General features: G+C 41.3%; 1 protein-coding gene across 5 annotated transcripts in view; it reads left to right on the forward strand.

Moving 5' to 3' along the window:
• Positions 1–20,052, forward strand: part of ACER2 (alkaline ceramidase 2) — a 43,864-nt gene that overhangs the window by 18,481 nt on the left and 5,331 nt on the right. For 2 of the 5 annotated variants that reach the window (XM_068927416.1, XM_068927417.1), the window contains exons 5-6: positions 1,177–1,314; positions 2,003–5,324. In XM_068927416.1, the coding sequence (XP_068783517.1) occupies positions 1,177–1,314; positions 2,003–2,189 (325 nt within the window). In that variant the 3' untranslated portion in view covers positions 2,190–5,324. Of the gene's footprint in view, positions 1–1,176; positions 1,315–2,002; positions 5,328–13,528; positions 13,650–14,825; positions 15,072–18,943; positions 19,013–20,052 lie in introns of those variants that run through there. The other 3 variants (XR_011137776.1, XR_011137777.1, XM_068927415.1) reach the window with 3 other exon arrangements.

Raw genomic sequence — 20,052 nt, forward strand, 5'->3', positions numbered from 1 at the left:
TTGTACTGACTTGAGAAAGGCAGCTCATTGAAGTAGGAATTGTCTATAGCGCTATAAGGATCAGGCCCCTGGGAAATTCATGACCTTAGGAGACAAATCCCAAATCATGGTTTCTGTTCTTGCAGAAGATAGGAAAGCTGAGCTGTACTTTCTCCCTGGCCATACAGAGCTAGTCACATCCTAGGCTAGCATTGCTTTATAGATACCAGTAACAGCAGAACAGCATCTACTGGCACCGAGAGGCCTACCCCCAAAATAGCAAGCGTAGGTAGGCAGCAAACTATTGACTTACATAGCATCGTAAGACTTGAATATATTGATGCCTTTTTTTTAATAGTTCCAAGATGTGAAGAAGAGTAAAGCATCACATGGACGAGTGAAATATGTGAGTGTTTTAGCAGACCTGCAGCCACAGATAATGCTATGCAAGTACCTTGGCATCTGCTGTTGCATTCACTGATGATCAGCTGCAGGCCACCCTGCATATGAGCACAGCGAATGTTTGTGTTCTTTTTCTCTCTGGAGTACCTCTAGGTAAACAGGTCTGATTTCTTGTGGAGGGAGAAAACTGCTAAGTGAGCAATTCTGTCTGAGATTTAGAAAGCTGCACCATCTACTCAAGCATGCTTGCCTAGGCCTTTTGGGTAAAAGCTCCCACCTAAGTAGTTCTCTGGAACAGCTGTGTCGTACATTAGTAGCTTACAGGGAGGGAAATAACCAACAAAATAAAGACAACCTCAGCCAGTTCCTTTTTTACTGATCTTTATGTAATGAGAACCTCATGCAAGAGGGAATATGAAAAACTCTGATCGCTTGCTGAGTGGCTGTTCATTACCAGGCAGTATGTGTAATTACTCACTGAGTTCTCCTATATTTCCTCTCAGTAGAGGACTATGTGGGTGTTTATCTAATGTCTGCACGGAGGTATTTAAGACAATACCCAAGACTGAGCTGCCAAGTAAAAGGTCTCTTTTGTGACCTCAGCACTGCCTTGGGTCGGTGCCTTATTTACTGTGAATAAAGTTCCCGTCTTCAGGACATTTATGGTGGATCCATTTTAAAGATGTGTGCCTGGCATTCTGAATCCTGTTCTTAAAATACATATAGCCAAACTGCACCGTTACAAAGCAGGCTTTGTTTTATTTTACAGCAACTTCCTTGTGTTTTTCTCCTCAGGTGTGAAAACCTGCGTGTATACAAACTGGGTCTCTTTTCAGGTCTTTGGTGGATGCTAGCACTTTTCTGCTGGATCAGTGACAAAGTATTTTGTGAAATCTGGTCCTCATTTAACTTCCCCTATTTGCACTGTGTATGGTAAGTGTTCTGTATAAATTCCACTGCTTGGTTCAGATGTGACAGGTCTTCACCACAGTACCTTTCTGGGCTTTGCAGATAAGCTTCAGATGGCTATTTCTGGTTAGTGCTAAATAGCTTTACTGGTAAGATTGTAAGCCAGGATCAAGTCTCACCCCGTCTAAGGTGGTAGGTTTAGGAAATTCCTTCGCCTAATCAGATGCTTCAGATATTAGCTGATTAATTGCAACTGAATTCCTAGTCCTACTGGTTACTAAAAGCCCTGTAGGACTGCTCAGCTGCAACAGTGGCTTTGCAAGCTTAAACTTCCACTGTTAACAGATGAGGATTGCGGGAGGGGCGGGAGGGGGGGCAGTGAAGAGCTTAGTACCTTTTCTCTTTTACCACCCAGCAAGTTGTGCTCGCTTACTCCAAGTGGCATATCTCAGCCTTTCTACACAACTCTGTCAGGTGCAGAGAGACCAAAAACTGCAGTGAGTTTAGACCAAGGATAAACTAAACAGTATTATACTTTGCCTTATCCTCTATATTCTTTGCCTGTGCAGAAGGGAGAGGACAAATGGTAACCCTACAGGAGACTCAGGGAAAGAAGGTGAAGGACAGATTGATTTTAGCGCATGGTGATTTCCTGAAATCATGTTACTGAATTTTTCCTCTTGCGGGGCGGGGGGGTTTCTGTTCTCCTCAGGCACATCTTGATTTGCCTTGCAGCTTACCTAGGCTGCGTCTGTTTTGCTTACTTCGACGCTGCCTCTGAGATCCCTGAGCAGGGCCCTGTCATAAAGTTCTGGCCCAGTGAGAGATGGGCATTCATTGGCGTTCCCTATGTTACCCTTCTCTGCGCGCACAAGAAATCGCCTGTGAAGATCACATGAAGTCAGACATGGAATGGGATGGACTTTCAACCTACATTCCAGCACAGAGAGTACTTCATTAATGAAAAATGAATAAGGTTGTATTTTATCTTCTTCCTAGGATATGCAGCGCTCCCACAAGTCGTAGTAATAGGTGGCAGGTGTGTTCTTTCCTCTCCTTCTGGGGAGAGGAGAGAGGAAGCAGGGAGGTGGAGGCTTGAACACTGAAGTGAGAACTCTGTCTACTCTGGTTGGCTCTATTTTGCACTCTGTTTTCAATGTAGCATTTCTCTTGTTAAAAGCTCTTTCCAAGCATTAGAGTAAAGGAAGAATGTTTTCTACATTAGGTCACCTGTGGAGCTTGATTCATGTCTTTTGTAACTTTTGACTTCAGGCCTTCTTTGTAGAAGAAGCTGGTCAGAGATGCCTATATTCCATCTTGGTGTCCTTCCCAGCTGTTATATAGAGCTGGCCACAAGAGTGTGCTCTAAGCACATGTTCCTCCCAGCCCATGGTCTTTTGTTTAGCACAGGGAGGCCAGCTGTGCTTCAGATTGACTCGTAGAGCCTCTGGTTGTTTCCCCAAGTACAGCAGGAGACCTCTGCAATGTGATTGTAATTTACTGGATAACTGGATTCAGTGCAGTTAGGTAGTGTAAATGCAGGAATAGCTGATGGAAGAATCAGATCTTAAACCTAAATAGGAATTCAGGTTTCTCTATTTCCACTGATTTGTAGACACCTCTCTGCTGGATATTTCCCTCTTACAAAAATGTTACAGAAGGCCCTCTCTACCTCTGCAGGCACATTTGAGCTTGATTTTGGCCTTGAAGCTCCCACAGAAGCAAATACATTAACTTCAGTGAGAGCTAAGGTCAGCCTGGACTGACAGTGTAGTTAAGCTATAAAATCTCCTAGGTGCCTAGCTATATGTCTACTTGGAGAGCGTTAATTTCTCATCAGTGCTTTGAAAAGACACAAGAACGATAGTTTAGTGCTCAGGTAGTTATATTTAGAAAAAAGTTAGATAATCCCTTAACAACCAGGATGAAGACTTAGATTACAGCAAGCAGTGAAATGTGGCATTCAGTTTTGCACTCTTAAAAAGGAATAGTAGATACAGATTTTTCATGTGTTTTCAGCCTGCTTTGTAAAGATAAGGGATATCTAGATCCCACTTGTTTTAAAGAAATACTTTGGGGTTAAGATCCAGGCGTAGCCATAGTTCTTGCAAGCTGTTTATGCTAGATCTGTTTGCAGAATAATGCAAAGTGCAGGTGTGTTGTGTAAATGTTAGCAACTCTGTTTGCTAATAGCTGCAGCCTAAGAGAAAGCAATGTCTGTTGGCATTCTGCCTGCTATCAGAACTGTAAGTGGGAAGGGTTTGGATGTGCAGTTTTAGTAATAAGTGATGTTTCCTATTTGAACCTAAGACCAGGAAATACCATTTCCTTTGTTCTTTGCCAGTAAGCGTCATGTGAAAGCCTCAACATGAAAATGTACTCGATAGAATACCATCTTTAGGAAGATGATTTTTAACAAGGGCTTGGGGGTGAATTAGCTTTCAAGCATTGTGAAACCTTTCAGATAACTTTTCTATTCATATTTACGCTCAGAAAACAAGAATTAAAACCTATGCTGTTATATTTAAAGCAAAGTTGTTAGTGGAAGATGTGACTGTCTTTTGGGGAAATTTGAAGCAGGTTAGTAGGCTGCTGGCTTCTTGAAATCTTTGCGTTTTACAAAGTGACTGTCAGATCAAAAAAGCAGCCAGAACTGTTCCCTTCCGTGGAGCAATGAAGATTTACACCACTGCCGAAGATCTCTGTGATAGAAGCATGTTTTTTTTGGACACACATTCATGTCTTTTGTTATATGGGACTCCTGACAATTCAGGCCATAATGTTTGTTACTCTCTGAAACACAACCCCTTTTTCCTTTCTCTTCCTCTCTTCTTGATTATGGAATGCTCAGTTTCAAACATTTCTCAGGTATTGAATTCTTATGATTAGATCTTTATGGAGATAGGGTTGCTGGCTGGAACCCAGCTAAGGTTGCTATCGCCTGACACAGCCCTACTTTGAGTAGATTTTGTCAACATTATTTACTGAACAGTTAAGGTAAGTTATTTTCAGTATTGACTGGGAACTTAGTAACTGCTGATATATCAAGAGCTGAAAATGACCAGAGCCTTCCTACTTCATATTTAGCTTGAAAGCAAACTCTCTGACTTCAAGGACTATAATTAACCTGCTGTCAACTGCTCTCTTCTGCTGTGCAGAGTCTGACTACTCGCAAAAAATGTGATTTTTATAATTTAAAAGTGGCAGTACTGTATTCAGCTGTTGTAGCAGTGAATGAACGCGTGTACAGGCTGAGAAGCATCTTGTGTTTTTTAATTAACTAACCTCTAACCTCTGTACTTTTAAGAGCAGATTCTGTGAACGAACATCACTATCTGATATGTAGAGCTCCACTGTAGAACTGGAGTATTCCACTGTAACAGCAGTACACCATTTTTAGATGTAGCTATTGCACTTTATGTTAAATTAATCTTAACTAATCCCTTCAGAAAAAAAGACACTTTTTTTTTTTTCCTTAGAAAAGCCCAAAGTTTTTTCCAGAATTCTCGGCTTTGAAGACTGTACTTTGGACTAGGTCTGCAATCCATCATCCAGTGAAGCATATGATTGGCATACAGGGGTGTTTGTGCACTGCCCTGATCCTACAGATGGATGGACAAGTGCACAAGTGGGCATATTATACTGGAGTGTAAATGATGTCTATGCACACATCAGGTTTTAAAATCCCAGCATGCTTTCCCCTCATGTTGGCAGGAGGTGACTGGTTCCCCAGTCCTTCGGTTCAGTTATTATTTTAGCTTAACGAGTGGAAGGCAATAGTGTGTGTTGGGCATAATATAGATTTTGTATATGGCTGTGTGACATCTATCCATCCTTGCTTTGTGTATATCCATCCTGCTTTATGTGTATTTAAGAAAGGACGTTCAGCTCTCGGTGACGGCAAACACCCAACTCACAGTCAGTAAGAATTAAATAAATAGTGTGCAAGGGTTTTTTCTCCATCTCAATTGAAGTCTGTGTACTGAGTATTTGTGGAAAGTGTATAATACTTTGCAATATTAAACTGCATTTAGAATAAATACTGTTTGCGTTTTCATATATCGTGTTTGTGGAGAGGAACGCAGCTGCCATTATAACGCCCTGGAGCAGGACAGCTAATAGGGAGGGTGACTTCCCCCTGACACAGGCAACAGCAGTTTGAAGAATCTAGGAGAAGAGGGAGACTGCATTCGGTTATAAGACCATTGATAAGTGAGATGGAAATCACACTGCTGAACAAATAAACTGATGTGTTGCAATCTAAGTAGAGCAAGTACTTGGAAATGGCAAGCACATGAATGAGGAGGGAGGAACAAACAGCAAGAAATGACTGAAAATGAATGGCCTGTATTTCCGCGGATTCGGTGACCCGGGTCAGAGTGAGTATGTCTGGGAGAATACAGCATGAATCTTCAACATTCATTGCCCCAAATGAGCGCTCCCAAATTAGAGAAATAATGGTATATATTAGGCTTCCACCTTCACCTCCCCTCCTACTAGCTTCTTACCATAGTTCACCACAAAGACCTTCTGTATGACATTTGCAGACCTGCATAAGCTGATGCGATAGGGCTTGAAATAACCCATTATGTGAAAGTGTAGCTATAATTTAAGAATGTTACTCACTTAGAATTAATGTCTGTAGTTGGCAAGGTGTCAAAACCAGCTACTGTTCTGTCACCCAGCCTGCTCTACCTGGAGGTTATTGACATGGTTTTGTATGGAAACAAGGCTAGCCTGACTGTGCCACTACCTCTCTCTGATAACTTCAGAGCTTCTGGCTTATTTTCACCAAATTGGACAGAGACAGGTGTCTCAGAGATAATTTTATAAACACTATGTAAAAGACGTGGTCAAGTAGAGGAACCAGGCCTGTGCGAAAAGCTGCCCCCTGGACTGTATTATTAAACAAGAGAGACTCTAACACAGAAAGAAACCAAGTAAACATTGAAGTTTTGGGTGGGCCTTGGTTACAGCTCATACCAGGTAAAGCACCCGGAGCCATGCGTGGGCCATAGCTGTAGGAAGGAACTTGATAGGCATTTATTTCAGAGATGGCAGAACTGCTTTTTTACATACACAGAGACCTGCCTTTTTCTCCAAACTTATGAGGCAGAATCTTTGAGCATTTTCAGACACTTTGCAAAAGGGTGCATTTGGAAGTCTCAGATCATCATATGCTCTTTTGCCTGTGAGTTAAACACTGAGAAGAAGCTGAGAAAGGCTGAAGTTTGAAGGAGATGACTTCCATGCCCACAAACACAGGAATAATGAAAAACTTTGTAAAACTCCCAGCATATAATGAGGAAATGAGTAAGAGATTGTCAAGAGCAAACTGTGTCTAGCTAATTTAGTTTTCTTCTGCATCAAGGTATCTGCAGTCCTTGCTGGCTATGGAAGAAATGGTATATGTCAGATTTTGATGCTGACAAGATTTGTGACAGTGCCTGACAGTATTATTATAAAAGCGTTAGAAAACCTGGGTTTGATGAAAATTCTGTGGAGGACTGTGAAATTATTTGGATAGCTGCTTCTGGCCTGTTCTCAGTGGTCCTTTAGCAAAACAGAAGAAGGTATCAAATGGGCTTCAGCAGGGATCTGTCTTGGCTCAGGTTGCATTTAATGATTCAGTAATGCCCAAAGGAAGGCCATAGTAAGCTGAAGGCCAGGAAGGTCCACAAGTACATTGAAGAACAGGTCTAAAATCTAAAGCAAGATTGCTGAATTGTAGAAAATATTACAAAATAAAATAACAACAAGGTAGCACATCTTTGACTTCATGTTATAGGATGCAAAATAGCTAGGAAAGGAACAGTTCTTAAGCTGAAGGGTTAGTGAATCGTAAGCCAAATAGAATGCAATGCAGCATTGAAAAAAGACATCATCATTCTGATACAAACAGACCCATAAGGAGGAGAAAATCCTTTCACTCTACCCAGCATTAGTTTTGTACTGCATGAGCGGAGAATTGTGGCTGCCTGTGGGCACTGAACTTCAAAGCAAAGGCCTACACAGCCCAAAGCTGGTTCATCTTTGGCTTTTTCAAAGTACAAGCAGAAAAAACACTGCGTCTGGTTGCCTACACTCACTCTCAAATACACCATAGCTTTTAAGCCTGCAGTAGTGGAATTCGGACTGGAATGTAGAACTGACATAGGACTCATTTCTCTTAAAAAGAACCAAGAAGGATGTATTGGCTGACCTAGTCTCAGATTCTGTAATACCTGGACGCTGGCTGAACCTTAGCTGTGACCAGAAGTTGTTTCCTGGTCACTGTTTTTCTTAGCTGCCAGGTCTTGTTCATATAGTTGTAGACTTTCCCCTACCACAGGAGACCACAGTTTCTGATACGTTCCTTCTTTCAATAGTCTAATCATTTCAGAGGTCAAAGGTTCCCCAGCCTCTGAATCCCAACCTAATTTGGAAGAATTTACTCTTAAGTGACTCGGCAGTAAGAGAAGGCATGCTGTATGACACAGTTGTGTTGACCACAATGTACTTAATTGCCAGTTTTGATACCAGATTGCGTGTGTCACATTATCACAGATGTTAATTGATTCAATCTGTGACATACCAAATTTACAGCATTTATATTTCTGGAGCACCCACTGTCAGATTTTGAAGCATTAAAATCTAAACTCCTTTTAAAGTATGTTGTCCAGTTCTTTGCTTTTTTTTCTTCTCTCTCTGCTTTTGTCACTCTGTTTTCAGAGTTCTACAAAACCTCTGCAATTCTTCTATATCACTTAATACCTATTCATATTTCTACCGCATATTGCTTGACCAGAAAAGTTAAGACGACCAAAGAGCAGCAAGTCCGCACAACATTCTTTGAGTTCATTAGTTTTTGTCCCTATTTATGCCGGAGTCTGAAACTATCTGCTAAAATTATCCCAAGTATCTTTTCAAGGTTACCGGAAGAGTTATTCAGCTTCTTCTCCATAGTTCTTTATGCTCGTAGCATTCTGAATACGGTGGTTCTCTCTCTGTTCCCATTATCCACAATATCTTTGTTCATGTTAGGTATCTTCTAGAACAAGTTAATAGGCATCCTGAAGACTCCTGCTTTAATGCTAGGGTAATTATTTTATTGCAGGGATTCTGTTAGTTCACTTAATTCTGTCAAATTTATTTTTCATTTATTTCGTAGACCATATGAAACAGATTCTTGCAAAGGGATCAGCTTAAAACCTAAAGAAGGAAAATATCTGCAAAAAAAGCAAGAACAATTCTAAACAAGTTGTATTTGAATATAAGCAGCGCTCATGTTCTTTACAATCCTGGTGTGAGCAGGGAACCTAGAGAATTCAAGGAATCTGAAGACATGAAAAATTCTTTTTAAATGACTATCATAGGACCAGATAAAATTTTAAGCCCATTCTAGTCAAGCAAGAACAGCGCAATAGAGACACGGCATAGAAAATTCATGTGATAAAAGACATGTAATCAGTAAGTGTGTAAGTACTAAAGGAAAACAAAAATAAATGTAAGAAGAAAGAGTAAATATTTAATGTAAAAATAAAGGTTATCCTAAAACACTAAGAGGGAGGTAGTACTTTCTGCCTCAATAGGTTATTAAAGCTAATGAACTATATAAAGTAGATTTAAGGAGCGCTTTGAAGAATACGGCTTCAAGGCTGGGGGAATGCTATCACTGTGCCAGAATCTGCTGTTATTATTTCAGTGACTAAGAAAGTTATCTTAATCTGTGCAAGGCAATTGGATAGGATAATACCAAATAAGATACTTCAATATACGGTTGACAACTATATATACTGGCATCAAGCTGGATTTTCTGACTTTGTCCATCACCTGTGTCTTGCATATGTGGTATTACCTGGTCCTTTAGCACCTGACTGACCTAACTAAAACAGAACTGATAAAAGCTGCCAGTATGGTTTTGCTCAGCTAATAATCCTGTCCTCATTTTATTCCATCTTTAGTTCTTATCTTATATCACCTCATTTGTTATCCTCTGCTAAGTGTGGCAATTGGCATGTAGTGCTAGATAAATGCCATTTCTGACAGGGAGTGGAAAGAGGGGCATCTCTATCCAATTTATTCAAGTTGTGTGGCTGTGTGGAGAAAATAAAGACGCTAGTCTGAAGGCTAGGAGCAAAGAAGGCAAGCAGGAAAAATCCAGTGGCCAGGGCAGCAAGTTGGGGGGTCGAGGGGGCTGGGTTCTCTTTTTCATACCCCAACACAATCTTCCCTGCTTTCTAGGAGAGTCTTTGGAGCCACTCCTCCAAGTTAAGTGGTAGCTTTCCTCTTAAATGAACTCGCCCTTGTTGCTGGGGAGTAAGCTGGGACAGGGTGGATTCCTTGGCTCCCTTGAGAATTCCTGCTCATTGTCCAGGTGCAAAAAGAAATGTCAGACCCTTTTTTGCAGAAGTCTAAAAGGAGCTGCCCAGGCCTTAAGGAGCCAATGACCCAGACCCAGGGGGTCTCTCAATTTTTACGTTCTTGGCTACAGTCTGTAGGATCTCACTATGTTCCAAATGTATAATCTGTACCCACATTGTGGCAGGTACTCTTTCTCCACGAAAAGGAAGCTATAAGCCCTTACCAGATGCAATTTATAATGAAAGATGACAAGCGATTGTCATGGATTAGAAGAAACTGCTTTCCGAGAGAAAAAAATGTATACATTGGAACCAAGAAAAAGAGAAAATCATTACAGCCAAAAGGTTGGGTCTTTGCACAGAAGTAAAGCTCATTATTGACATTAGTGCCTACTTGGAGAAACTGCTTAAAAGCTAGGACCCAGAGCAAGCATATTGCGAGAAATCTGTGGGGAGAAGCAAAAAGAGGGCTGTGGAGGAAGAAACTGTCCATTCAGGGATGACGTTCCACTGACAAGAAGAAACTGTCACGAGAGCGTACTGCAGTAATGCACTCATACTTCTGCCTGCAGGAACGTGGTCTGTTGCTAAGCTGGTGGTGCACAAAGCAGTGATCACAGGTCCTGAGCAAACAGATAAGTGGTGTAAACAGTAGGTTCGTGACTTAGACTGAAGTGATCTCTTTCCAGAACTTGTCCTTATCAGTTTTAAACAAGAAGATGTTTCGTCTTGGTTTCTGTAAACTCTTGGCAGTTATTGAAGTCACTAGAAGAATGAAATGTCAAACCCATGAGCAGGGTAATAACCTGCTCTGACCTTCAACTTGTCCCCAAGTACATGCTCTTTGTTTAATATTCCTGAATTTTCCCAGAAATCTTTATCATAATGAGTAACTGTGGTAGTACAACATCCCCCAGGCTCCATATTTCCAAATGCACTGACTTACGGTTTTTCTGGTATTTGTGAAGCTGCAGTCTTATGAAGAGCTGCTGAACTGATTTGGTGCCTATTTTAAAGGATTATCCCACCTTTGCAAGCCAAGGCAGATCCTGCTTCGGGCAGCATGCAGTCAGGAAGAGGGCTCCGATGCCTTTGAAAAGCATACGACCAGTGGGACTGCTCCGGCATACTCATGTGTATGTGTGTGTGAATCCACTCTTCGATATCCCTCTGAGACCCCTGGGATCTTGCTGATACGGTGCCCTAGGACAAGCCACTGCACACAGATGGCTAGGGAAATCCCCATACCTTGCAATATGTTAGAAATACGAGGATCAGGCGTGAAGTCCAGAGAAGCAAGCTCCAGAAGGACTATTGTGATTCCTTTTACAAGATCATGAAAGAATAAAATGTTGTGTCAAAATGCTGTATCATTTTAAACCTGAATCTGTAGGAAAATGAGACTCCCGTTCTGAGTTAACTCACACACATGCACACACACATACAGGTCGTATGTTTCAGACCCTTGGAAGCCCATTCCAGATCGTTCTGAGTATCTCCATTCCTTACTTGGAAATAACAATTAAATCCTTTGAGCCACAGGTCAATAGTCCATGTAATTTCCATGGATCCAGATATCACAATAAATACACAGAATTAAACTAGATCATGAAGGAAAACATTTCCTTGATCCATTCAGGAAGATGAAGCAGTTAGTGTTATTAAATTCTTCTCTGGCTCTTTTCTCCCAGTTTCTAAGCTGCAGCATGATCCTAATTCTCAGGAAGTGTGTGTTTCTTTTTACACTGTAGGGAAATGCCCTTGTCAGAACAAGGTACACTTATATGAGTTTTAGGGTTGAATAAAGAAGCTTGCACCAGGTTCCCACCACAGGAAGTCTTTACTCGTTGAGATCGAGAGCAGCAGACTGGGAAAGTGGCATGTGTCTTCACCACACGTATGAGTGAGAGAGGAAGATAGTGCGATCGTAAATGAAACAGAACAATGCCTCATAAAGCACGACATGAGGCATCCAGCAAAGGGGTGGCTACATCTGTTGTCTGTCTAACAAATGCTCACTTCTTATTGCAGGCTCTGTGTTCATTTTGTCATTTCCCAAATTGTAGTGGACAGAGCTATATATTTCCACTGAGGGAAAGGGATAATTAATCTGGGGAGGGGAGAAGCTAGAAAGCCAGGAAAAAATTGTTTTGTGTTGCCAAGACTAGTTTTATTTTGTGTCTGTAGAAAAGGAGGAGTGCTGTACAGAGGGAAACGTATAGGAAAAAAACATCATAATTGATGCTAGTGGTAACGTTTATGGTGTTTTGCAGTCAGAGACAATTAAAACTGCCACATGACCAGTCTTGTTCTCTGACCTCACTGTTCTGTGCTTTTTCCTCACATCAGTCCATGGCAGTCATCCTTTGTTACATGGAGGTGTGGTTGTCCTCCTCCATATGTCTTTGACTCTCTCTTCTCCCCCTCTCTCTCTTGCTTTCTGCAGCAAATAAAATTGTTGCGTGCTGGCTTTCAAGGCTGTAACTGTATGAGCTATTCAATCCATAATTCTCTGCCTCTGCAACCAATGCCAGTGATTGCAGCACTGGCAGGAAGGTGGCAGCTGTAATGCGGAGAGAGAAAAACATGCTGGTAAAAATACAGCTACACAGTATTGTCTACCCTGCTCATACTGGTGGCAGTTTGCAGCCGCAGTGTTGAACAGCATGCCCCTCTCCCCATATACGCTACACCAGTGATATGTCAATTGGATCTGAAGATCCTTTCCCCACAAAGAGGTTTATTCAGGAACAAGAAGCAAAAAGGGCAGCAGTATGGTAAGTGGATGTTTTCTACAGCTAGTATTTTAAAACTAGAACTGGGGTAGGAAGGGAAGGGGTTAACAGATGGCTTCTCAGCACTACTCGGCAACAGCCAGCCTAACTGAGCTGCCCTGAGACAGTCCAGATGTGAATGCTGCAGAAACAGTGTGCAGTACTGGAACCTCAGACCTCCTCACATTTGCCGGCTGCTGTGAATGAACTGAAACATATAACGCAGTGGTGAAATCTTGGCACTGCTGAAGTCAATTGCAAACTATCACTTTCCGTACAGTTATGAATTCACTGGAGATGGGGCTCTGCCTGACAGAGCTTTACAGATAGCACCAAAGTATGGAGCGCCCTCAGTGCCCAGAGTGACAGGATGGACAGCAGGTTGATGCAGCAGCCCATTTGGCCCGCATTCTGCTTCTTCCTGTGCCTTGCACTGAGTAGACAAAGAATAAGAAGTTCTGTTGTAACTTGTAATGGAAAACCTATTCATAAGTAATGCTCTTTGCTTGTGCCCAAAGATAAAGGTGATAAAGGTCCCTTCTTGCAAGAGGGACTAGCTTCTGTGGAAAGACTATGTTATCTTAATATTGCATGTTACTATCATTTGTATGAGGGACTAGTCCTCCGTTGAACCCTGTTGAAGTGGCTTCATATATACCTTGTAGCAATGAATTCTGTAATCTAATTGTACAGTGTGAGACTTTGTTGCTTTTAAAGAGTGCTAAATCTTTTGATTTACTATTTGTGTACTGGAGGAAGAGTAAGCAGCACAACTCAAGAGCTGTCTATCTTCAAACCGGAAAACATTGTTTTCTAGTTGACTATTATCTTTGATGAAGAAGTCTAACACACTCAAAAATGCAATATGTTATCTTGCTCTGTTATTAGATGCAAGAATTAGGTTCTTTTATATTGCTCAATGGCTTTTTTCCAATAAGACTTAATATTTGAACAAGCAAATAATTCTTACAGTTTTAATTAATCATTACTTTCTTCTGGTGTTCCTTCTTATTTAGCACTAGAAGTTGTATTAATTGTCATATGTTGTATTAACATACTACTGCTACTTTCTTTATGGATGCTTAGATATGGCATTTGTAAGATAATTTGTTGTTTGTGCAGGTTGCTGGTGACTGCAGAAATCAAGGCTACAGCATGGGCTAACATCTGTTACAAAGTTTGGAAGATATACTGGTGAATATGACAAAAGTCTTTGCACCTGACCACCCTGGGTGGCATTTGAGTAAGTTTGAAGTTTTCTATTGTAGAAAAGATCCCATATGCTGCAGTAGATATGTCATTTTTTGGACCTAAACATTCTTTAAGAAGCATTTGGAACCTTTGCCTGTTTTAAATTTCAGCTGCATGAAAAAAAGGGAAGGACTGAAATGCAATAAGAACAGTTATTTTTTATTATAATTTAAGCTGAATCAGTGGGAGATAGCATCATGATAGTATGAAAAAGTAAGCAGAAAAAAAAAACATTAAATTATTGAGGTAGCTCCACAATCACTGACAGAGGTTTGCAGCTGAACGCCAGGTTAGGTGTTCAATGAGGGCTCACATCAGGCTCCCTCTGTGAGGAACTGTCTTTTTGTTTTCCTGTGTAGAGCTGGCATAATGGAATATGCGATTGAACCTTAAATTGTACCTACTAGTAGCAGAAATAAAGAATGCACAACCTAATGGAAAAAACCTTGAAACATACCATGGTGATCTCAGGTTTTACTTTGCTCCCGTTGCTCCTCACTTGTCTGACCCCAAACGTTTGTTCTAGGAAACAGGATGACTCACCCAACAGAAAACTGAAGTGAGTGTGGCCGTATGTGGCATTACGTATGGTAGTGTAACTGTGAATCTCAAAAGACTGCACAGCCCGGTATCTTACTGTAAAGGCAGGAAAGTCTAAATAGCGCTTATAAGGTCAAAGCACTCAGATAAATGAGCGACACATTGCTTTCTACACTTCTACCATATCTGAATACCAAAAGATGCATGTTAGCTGATAGAGAATATGAAAACCGATCTATCATCTAACATAGATACTTCCTTGTTTCTCATGGCACAAGGTCATTTTTTCAGAACTGCAAGGTGTGACACTCCTGTTAAATAGGAAATACTATTTTATCAGTGTTTCTCATCACTGTGCTAGGAAAGATAGCAGGTGAGTCAGTGACAGGAACCCTGCTAGGGTATGCAGGATGCAGACATTTGACAGTGTCTTTTAACATCTCATGTTATAAACTCCCGAAAAGTGATGGGCTGCCGTTCATTTTGGACTGGCTGTATGGCGAAGGAAAGGATTGAAGGCATAGCTGTCTCAAGTGCTGTTGGGTCTGAGCACCCTATGAATAGCCCATTCGTTCCATCTCCCCTTCCAAAACCCCTCTTCATAAGCTGTACCTTTCTGTTGTTCCAGGCGGTGGGAGCTGCTGCATGAGGCTGTGGCCTTGCAGAGAGTGGCTGCATGTCCTCCAGTCCTGTGAGATACCACTGAAGGGAATGGACAAAGCCTGAAACATGGCATTGCATGTGATGGAGAAGACAGGGTGTGGAAGCTGTAATGGCTGGGGTTTCTGACTAAATGGCAGACAACTGGTTGAGGTTTAAGTCCGACTAGTGAGGAGTTCATCACTGTGCTTCTGCTTCCTTATTGGCATTGCTTGTGAGTTCACCTGCACTAGATAGATCATCAGCCATATGACTGTCATCTGGGTGTTACTTTTTTCGAATAGTAACAAGAATGGGGAATGGGGCAAAGCATGACAGGCATTTTATTTTTGTCTAAATCATCCAAATATTCTGTCAATTGAATCTCTGTTGCCTTCACATGAACCTTATCAGAGATGAACAGGATCAGCAGAAAGAATCTCTTCATTTTATGGCCTTGTCAGACAGGCTCTTAAAATGAAGGAATAGCTGACAATACTGATTTTTCTTCCATGGTCTGGTTGGTACAGCCTGCAAATGACTCAGCTGTGTTTCGTGATCCAGGGCAGTAGTATTTCCTGACAACCATAAACAGACCTAGCAGTGTGATTATCTTTACAGATAAGATAAGTTACTGCTAAGTATTAGCAGTAACTGGCTGGGTGGGAATCTTTAGAGCGATCTCGTTGGGCTTGTTTATAGAAAGAGTGTTGAACTACCAAGATATAGTTTATGAGGTTAGTTGAATCTAGCAACAATTTCCTGGGCACTGTTCAGACTCTTTTGTTCTTTTAGATGGTGATGATTTTTATCTTAAAGTGATGAAGAAGTCTGTTTTGAAGTGCTCCTAGTGTTCTTACGGTTCCTCCATCACCAAGACATACCTATGACATCAAATTTGTAACTAGCAGAGCCATGGGGAAGAATCTGCAAATTCTACGAGGCTCTGCAGAGACAATTCAGGAAACAGAAAGTCTGTTTGTTGGGGCTAAGGTTGCCATATTGCCACTGTTTCAAAAATCAGTCTTGCTGACTGAAAGAAGGATAGCTTCTCTGTGAGCTCAATTACTCATCTCTGCTGCAAGTACCTACTGGGTTTTGAAGGAAAATAAAAATTCAGTGAGTGAGGATTTATGAGACAAACTCATCAGGACAGTACTCAGTGTGTACTAGGGGGAAGATGGCTTGGTTGGATTCTTCAACTTTGAATCAGTGCTGGGGTGAGGCCTGAAGCTGCGATAGATTTCTTTGGGTCTAATCCTTTTGCCATTAGAGATCCACAAGAAAACCAAAGGTGCTGGCAGATTGCCACACATTTCTATTGAAATTAATGGTTATAGAAAGAGTCCATCTGTCTCTTCCTCAAAATATACTTGGTTGCACTTTAATCAGAAGGCTGGGAGTTAATCCAATAGGCCATGTACCAACAAAGACGACTTTACAAAAAATTCATCATCCATCAGTCAATTCAGACACACAAAGGTCACCTTTCTTTCTGCCTATTTTGTTTCAGATTTTTGCAGTAAGTGAAATCAGATGTCAAACTTCCCTCTTAATACAATCACTGTAGCCTTTTCAATTCAGCATTAGAGAGTACATCCAGAAATACAAGAAGCTGCTCAGTCTATCTCAGCTGAATAAACTTGTATTAAGTAAATGTTTCTTACAAATGTTAGTCTGTGATGCGATTTTAGAGAAAACCTGTGATGTATTCAGGCATCTCAGAGAAGTGCATGGTATAATGCATGCAGAAGAAAGGCCCAGAAGTTGCCCCACTATAGTGGCTATGATGAACAGGTTGGATTTTTTCCTAATGTTCAGAAGTTGTTAAAATTTTTCCTTTCAGGAGACTGAAAGCTATATGCAGCACTGACGAGCTGTTAGCCGTGCTGGGAGACAACAATCTGGAGTAATTAGCAGATATCCTCCCATCTTTCTTGCCTGTGGCCAGCATCTCCTTTGTAGGGGCATGCAGCTCCCACCTCAGTTCAACCTCTGTCCCAGCCTCAGGCTGGGGACTCCATGGAGGAGCTCATAACAGACACCCTCTATATTCAAATCCACATCTTGCAATGCTTCCTAGTTTTATTAATCCCATATACTAATTGCAGGACTGTTGCTACAGAGGAGGCTTTATTCACTATAAAAGCCAGTGAAAGCCAAACAGATACAGGGAGCTCCACGAACTAATGAAGTCAGGTTTCCTACAGTTGTGTTTTTTACACACAAATTGAGAGATTTTCCTGTTGTTGAGGTATTTATAAGGTCTCTGCTTCTCCCTCTCTTGACCTTTCCAAGTCTAATATTGCAAAAGGTCATTCACCTCTTTTTAAATGCAGGCACTCTGTAGCAACCTTTTCCTCTGCACTCAGGTGCCTGTTTCCATGAAACTCATGGGAACTGAATTAGCTCTGAGGCCTTCACCTTTCTGTCAAATCTGAGTGGAACCAGCCAGTAAGTAAAATATAGCAATAACAACAAAAAACCCTTACAATGGAGGGACACAGAGAGAGGCAGCCTGCCTTGTTCTTCAGGAAATCGGGTCAGGTTTTTAAAGAAAACAGAGAAGACAGAGATGTGTGTGATGTATTTGCTATTGATGCCTTGTTGTTTTGACTGCAGTGGACTTCATGCTTTCAGTATATTCCTTGATTATGCTTTGCAAGGCTGATGTAATTGTCTAGAATCAGCAATTCTTGTACCACAGAGTGCATTTTGTTATTTTTTGCCAACAGTGATATACTGAAATTGAACTAGATGTACTGTCCTCCCAGCCCTTTGGTTCATGAGGAAGCGCTGCACAGACAAATTGTACTCATCTGTGTGTGTTTTTAATCTTTGCTCTACACTAATGGCTTTATCTTGCTTTCAGTTCTACTGATACAATCTCTGAAAGGAGTAGTTCAAGAGCGGGTGACTCCTTTAAGATGCAGAGTCCCTCCTTCGGACTCTTTCTCTGTGCATCTGCCGCATCTCCTACAGAAGTCAATGGAGATTTCGCTACCCCTGTGGGCAAGCCCAGGCCTCTAGAGAGTGTTTGAGCTGTGAAATAAGTTAGCTTGATAGTTAACTCATGCCGCACTATGACGTTAAGCAGTACACAGGGTCCAGTAGGAGTCATGCAGAGCAGTTAAAGGAGATAAAGCGTTATAGACTAGAAGAAATCAAGATAAGAGACTATTTCATGCAGAAATAGGAATGCCCCCTCTCCCCTTCCCTTTCTTGTATTACAGTTCTCTCTCTTTTGCATTCTTCCCCAAATTCTTCAGTCTGTAACCATGGAAGGATTGTTCATCACTCAGCTGGTACAGCTGTGTTATCTGCAACTTTGATATCAGGGGTTTAAAGAATCCTGTCATTGGAGGTCTCCTATCTGAATCTTTCCCAATTGTCCTCCAGACAAAAGCAGTGAAAGTAAAGTGAATAGATTGTTCTTTAGAGCTACTTAAGGACATTTTTTTCCCCCTGTAAATCCAACAATTCCCAGTACTATTAGGCTTTAGTATTGTCCTTGACCCAAATAATATCCCACAGTTAGAGGAACTCGCAGCTCTTTCGCAGCAGCAAGATCTGAACATGCTTTGTCTACGGCAGAAATAGCTTCCTTCAGCCAGTCCAAAAAAAAAAAAAAAAAGTAATTATGGAAATACACAGTGTATTTCTTTGGTAGCTGTTTCAGGGACAAGGGACATCATTCATCACAGATCCTCACCAGCTGCCGCGAAAAGAGCTGAAATGCACAGTAGAATATATGGTATTAGATTAAAGATAAGTCAATAGCAGGAATACCAACTACCTCAAAACTCTTTTAGCAGAAGGTTAGCAAACCTAGTGTTTAGCATATGTTGCATTGCATTGAGAAATGAAAGACACACTGGTTTCCAAGAGCATAAAAACATCTTAGCCTGATAATGTCCACGGAAACTGCATGTGCTTGTCCTGCTATGTTTTCACCCTGTGTTTGCTACCGCACCCCAGTCAATGAGGTTCCAAAGCAAGCCAGGACTCCTGTTTCTGTTAGGGTAGACAGGGCTAGCAAGGCCTGCCAATGTCAGGGAGCCAAGTTTTCCTCTTCCACAGGTTACTCTCTCTCTCTTTTTGCTGCAGCTCAGAAGGAGGTGACACCTTATTTGAGGGGAAGGTTTTGCCCTCCAGCAGTACTCACAACTCACAAAGGTAAGCACCTCTGCAGAATTGCTTTTGGTAGAACAAAACTTGGGATTAACCATTTTATTGGGCAGAAGACAGATGCAGTTTATAAGCTTTGCCTTCAAGAGGCCACTTTGCTACTATTCACAGGTTTGAAAAATAAAGTTAAGCAAGACAGTTATCCCAGGAAAATATTTAGGTTTACAGCAGCGTGATAATGGTAATACACAGGAAATAGAGAAACACTGTCTGCCTTAAAAAAAATGCAGCATAATATAGGAACAGCAATGAATGTGAAACAAATTGTCAGATAATCCGTAATTGCAGCACTTCTTATTTCATTTATATCACTAGCCATAGCAGGTAATCCAAAGGGACACTGTTATCTGAGGTCAAGGTTAACGCCAAATGAAAAATATTACATAGAATAGGGAACAGAAATATTTGTAACACCTGTTTGGTAGTTCTGATGGAAGAAAACATACCTTTTCACTGTTTAAAATTCTCTGAATAATTGAGATTCCTGGCCCTGATTTTGCTTGTAGTTTCACTATCCCAAAGCGGGTTGCCTTTATTTCATCCCACAGCAAATACTTTCACATTAGCATACAGAGGATCTTCCTAGCAAACACATCCCCTGCCCAGATGGTGGCTCCTGCTCCCAGGGGAATTGCAGTTCAAAAACGCTCACTTCATTTCTCCTACTTCTGGTTAGACAGCCTTTTTGGAGCTAAATGAAGGTATTATCTTCTGAGACTACTCTGCCTGCAGGAAATGAAAAGTCCAGGAAAAGTGAAGGATCACCTAGAAAAATGACTCATTCTGCCTTATTTGACTTAGCTAGCTGCGAATTGACTCAAATTAGCTCTATATTACCTGGGATCAAATCAGTGCTCCAACCTAGGGAAAGTAAGAGTGGTTCCCTGGGCCTTGTCGCTTTGCTGTGTCTAGGTCCGTGCAAGGTACAAAGACTGATTTAATCCTTAGTCCCCCTTCTTAAAGACAACAGAGCCTTCTTCACTCTGCTGCTAATTTGTTGGTCATCCACAGAGAGAAAAGAGTTTGGC

Source organism: Struthio camelus, chromosome Z (assembly GCF_040807025.1).
Source record: "Struthio camelus isolate bStrCam1 chromosome Z, bStrCam1.hap1, whole genome shotgun sequence".
NCBI lineage: Eukaryota > Metazoa > Chordata > Aves > Struthioniformes > Struthionidae > Struthio > Struthio camelus.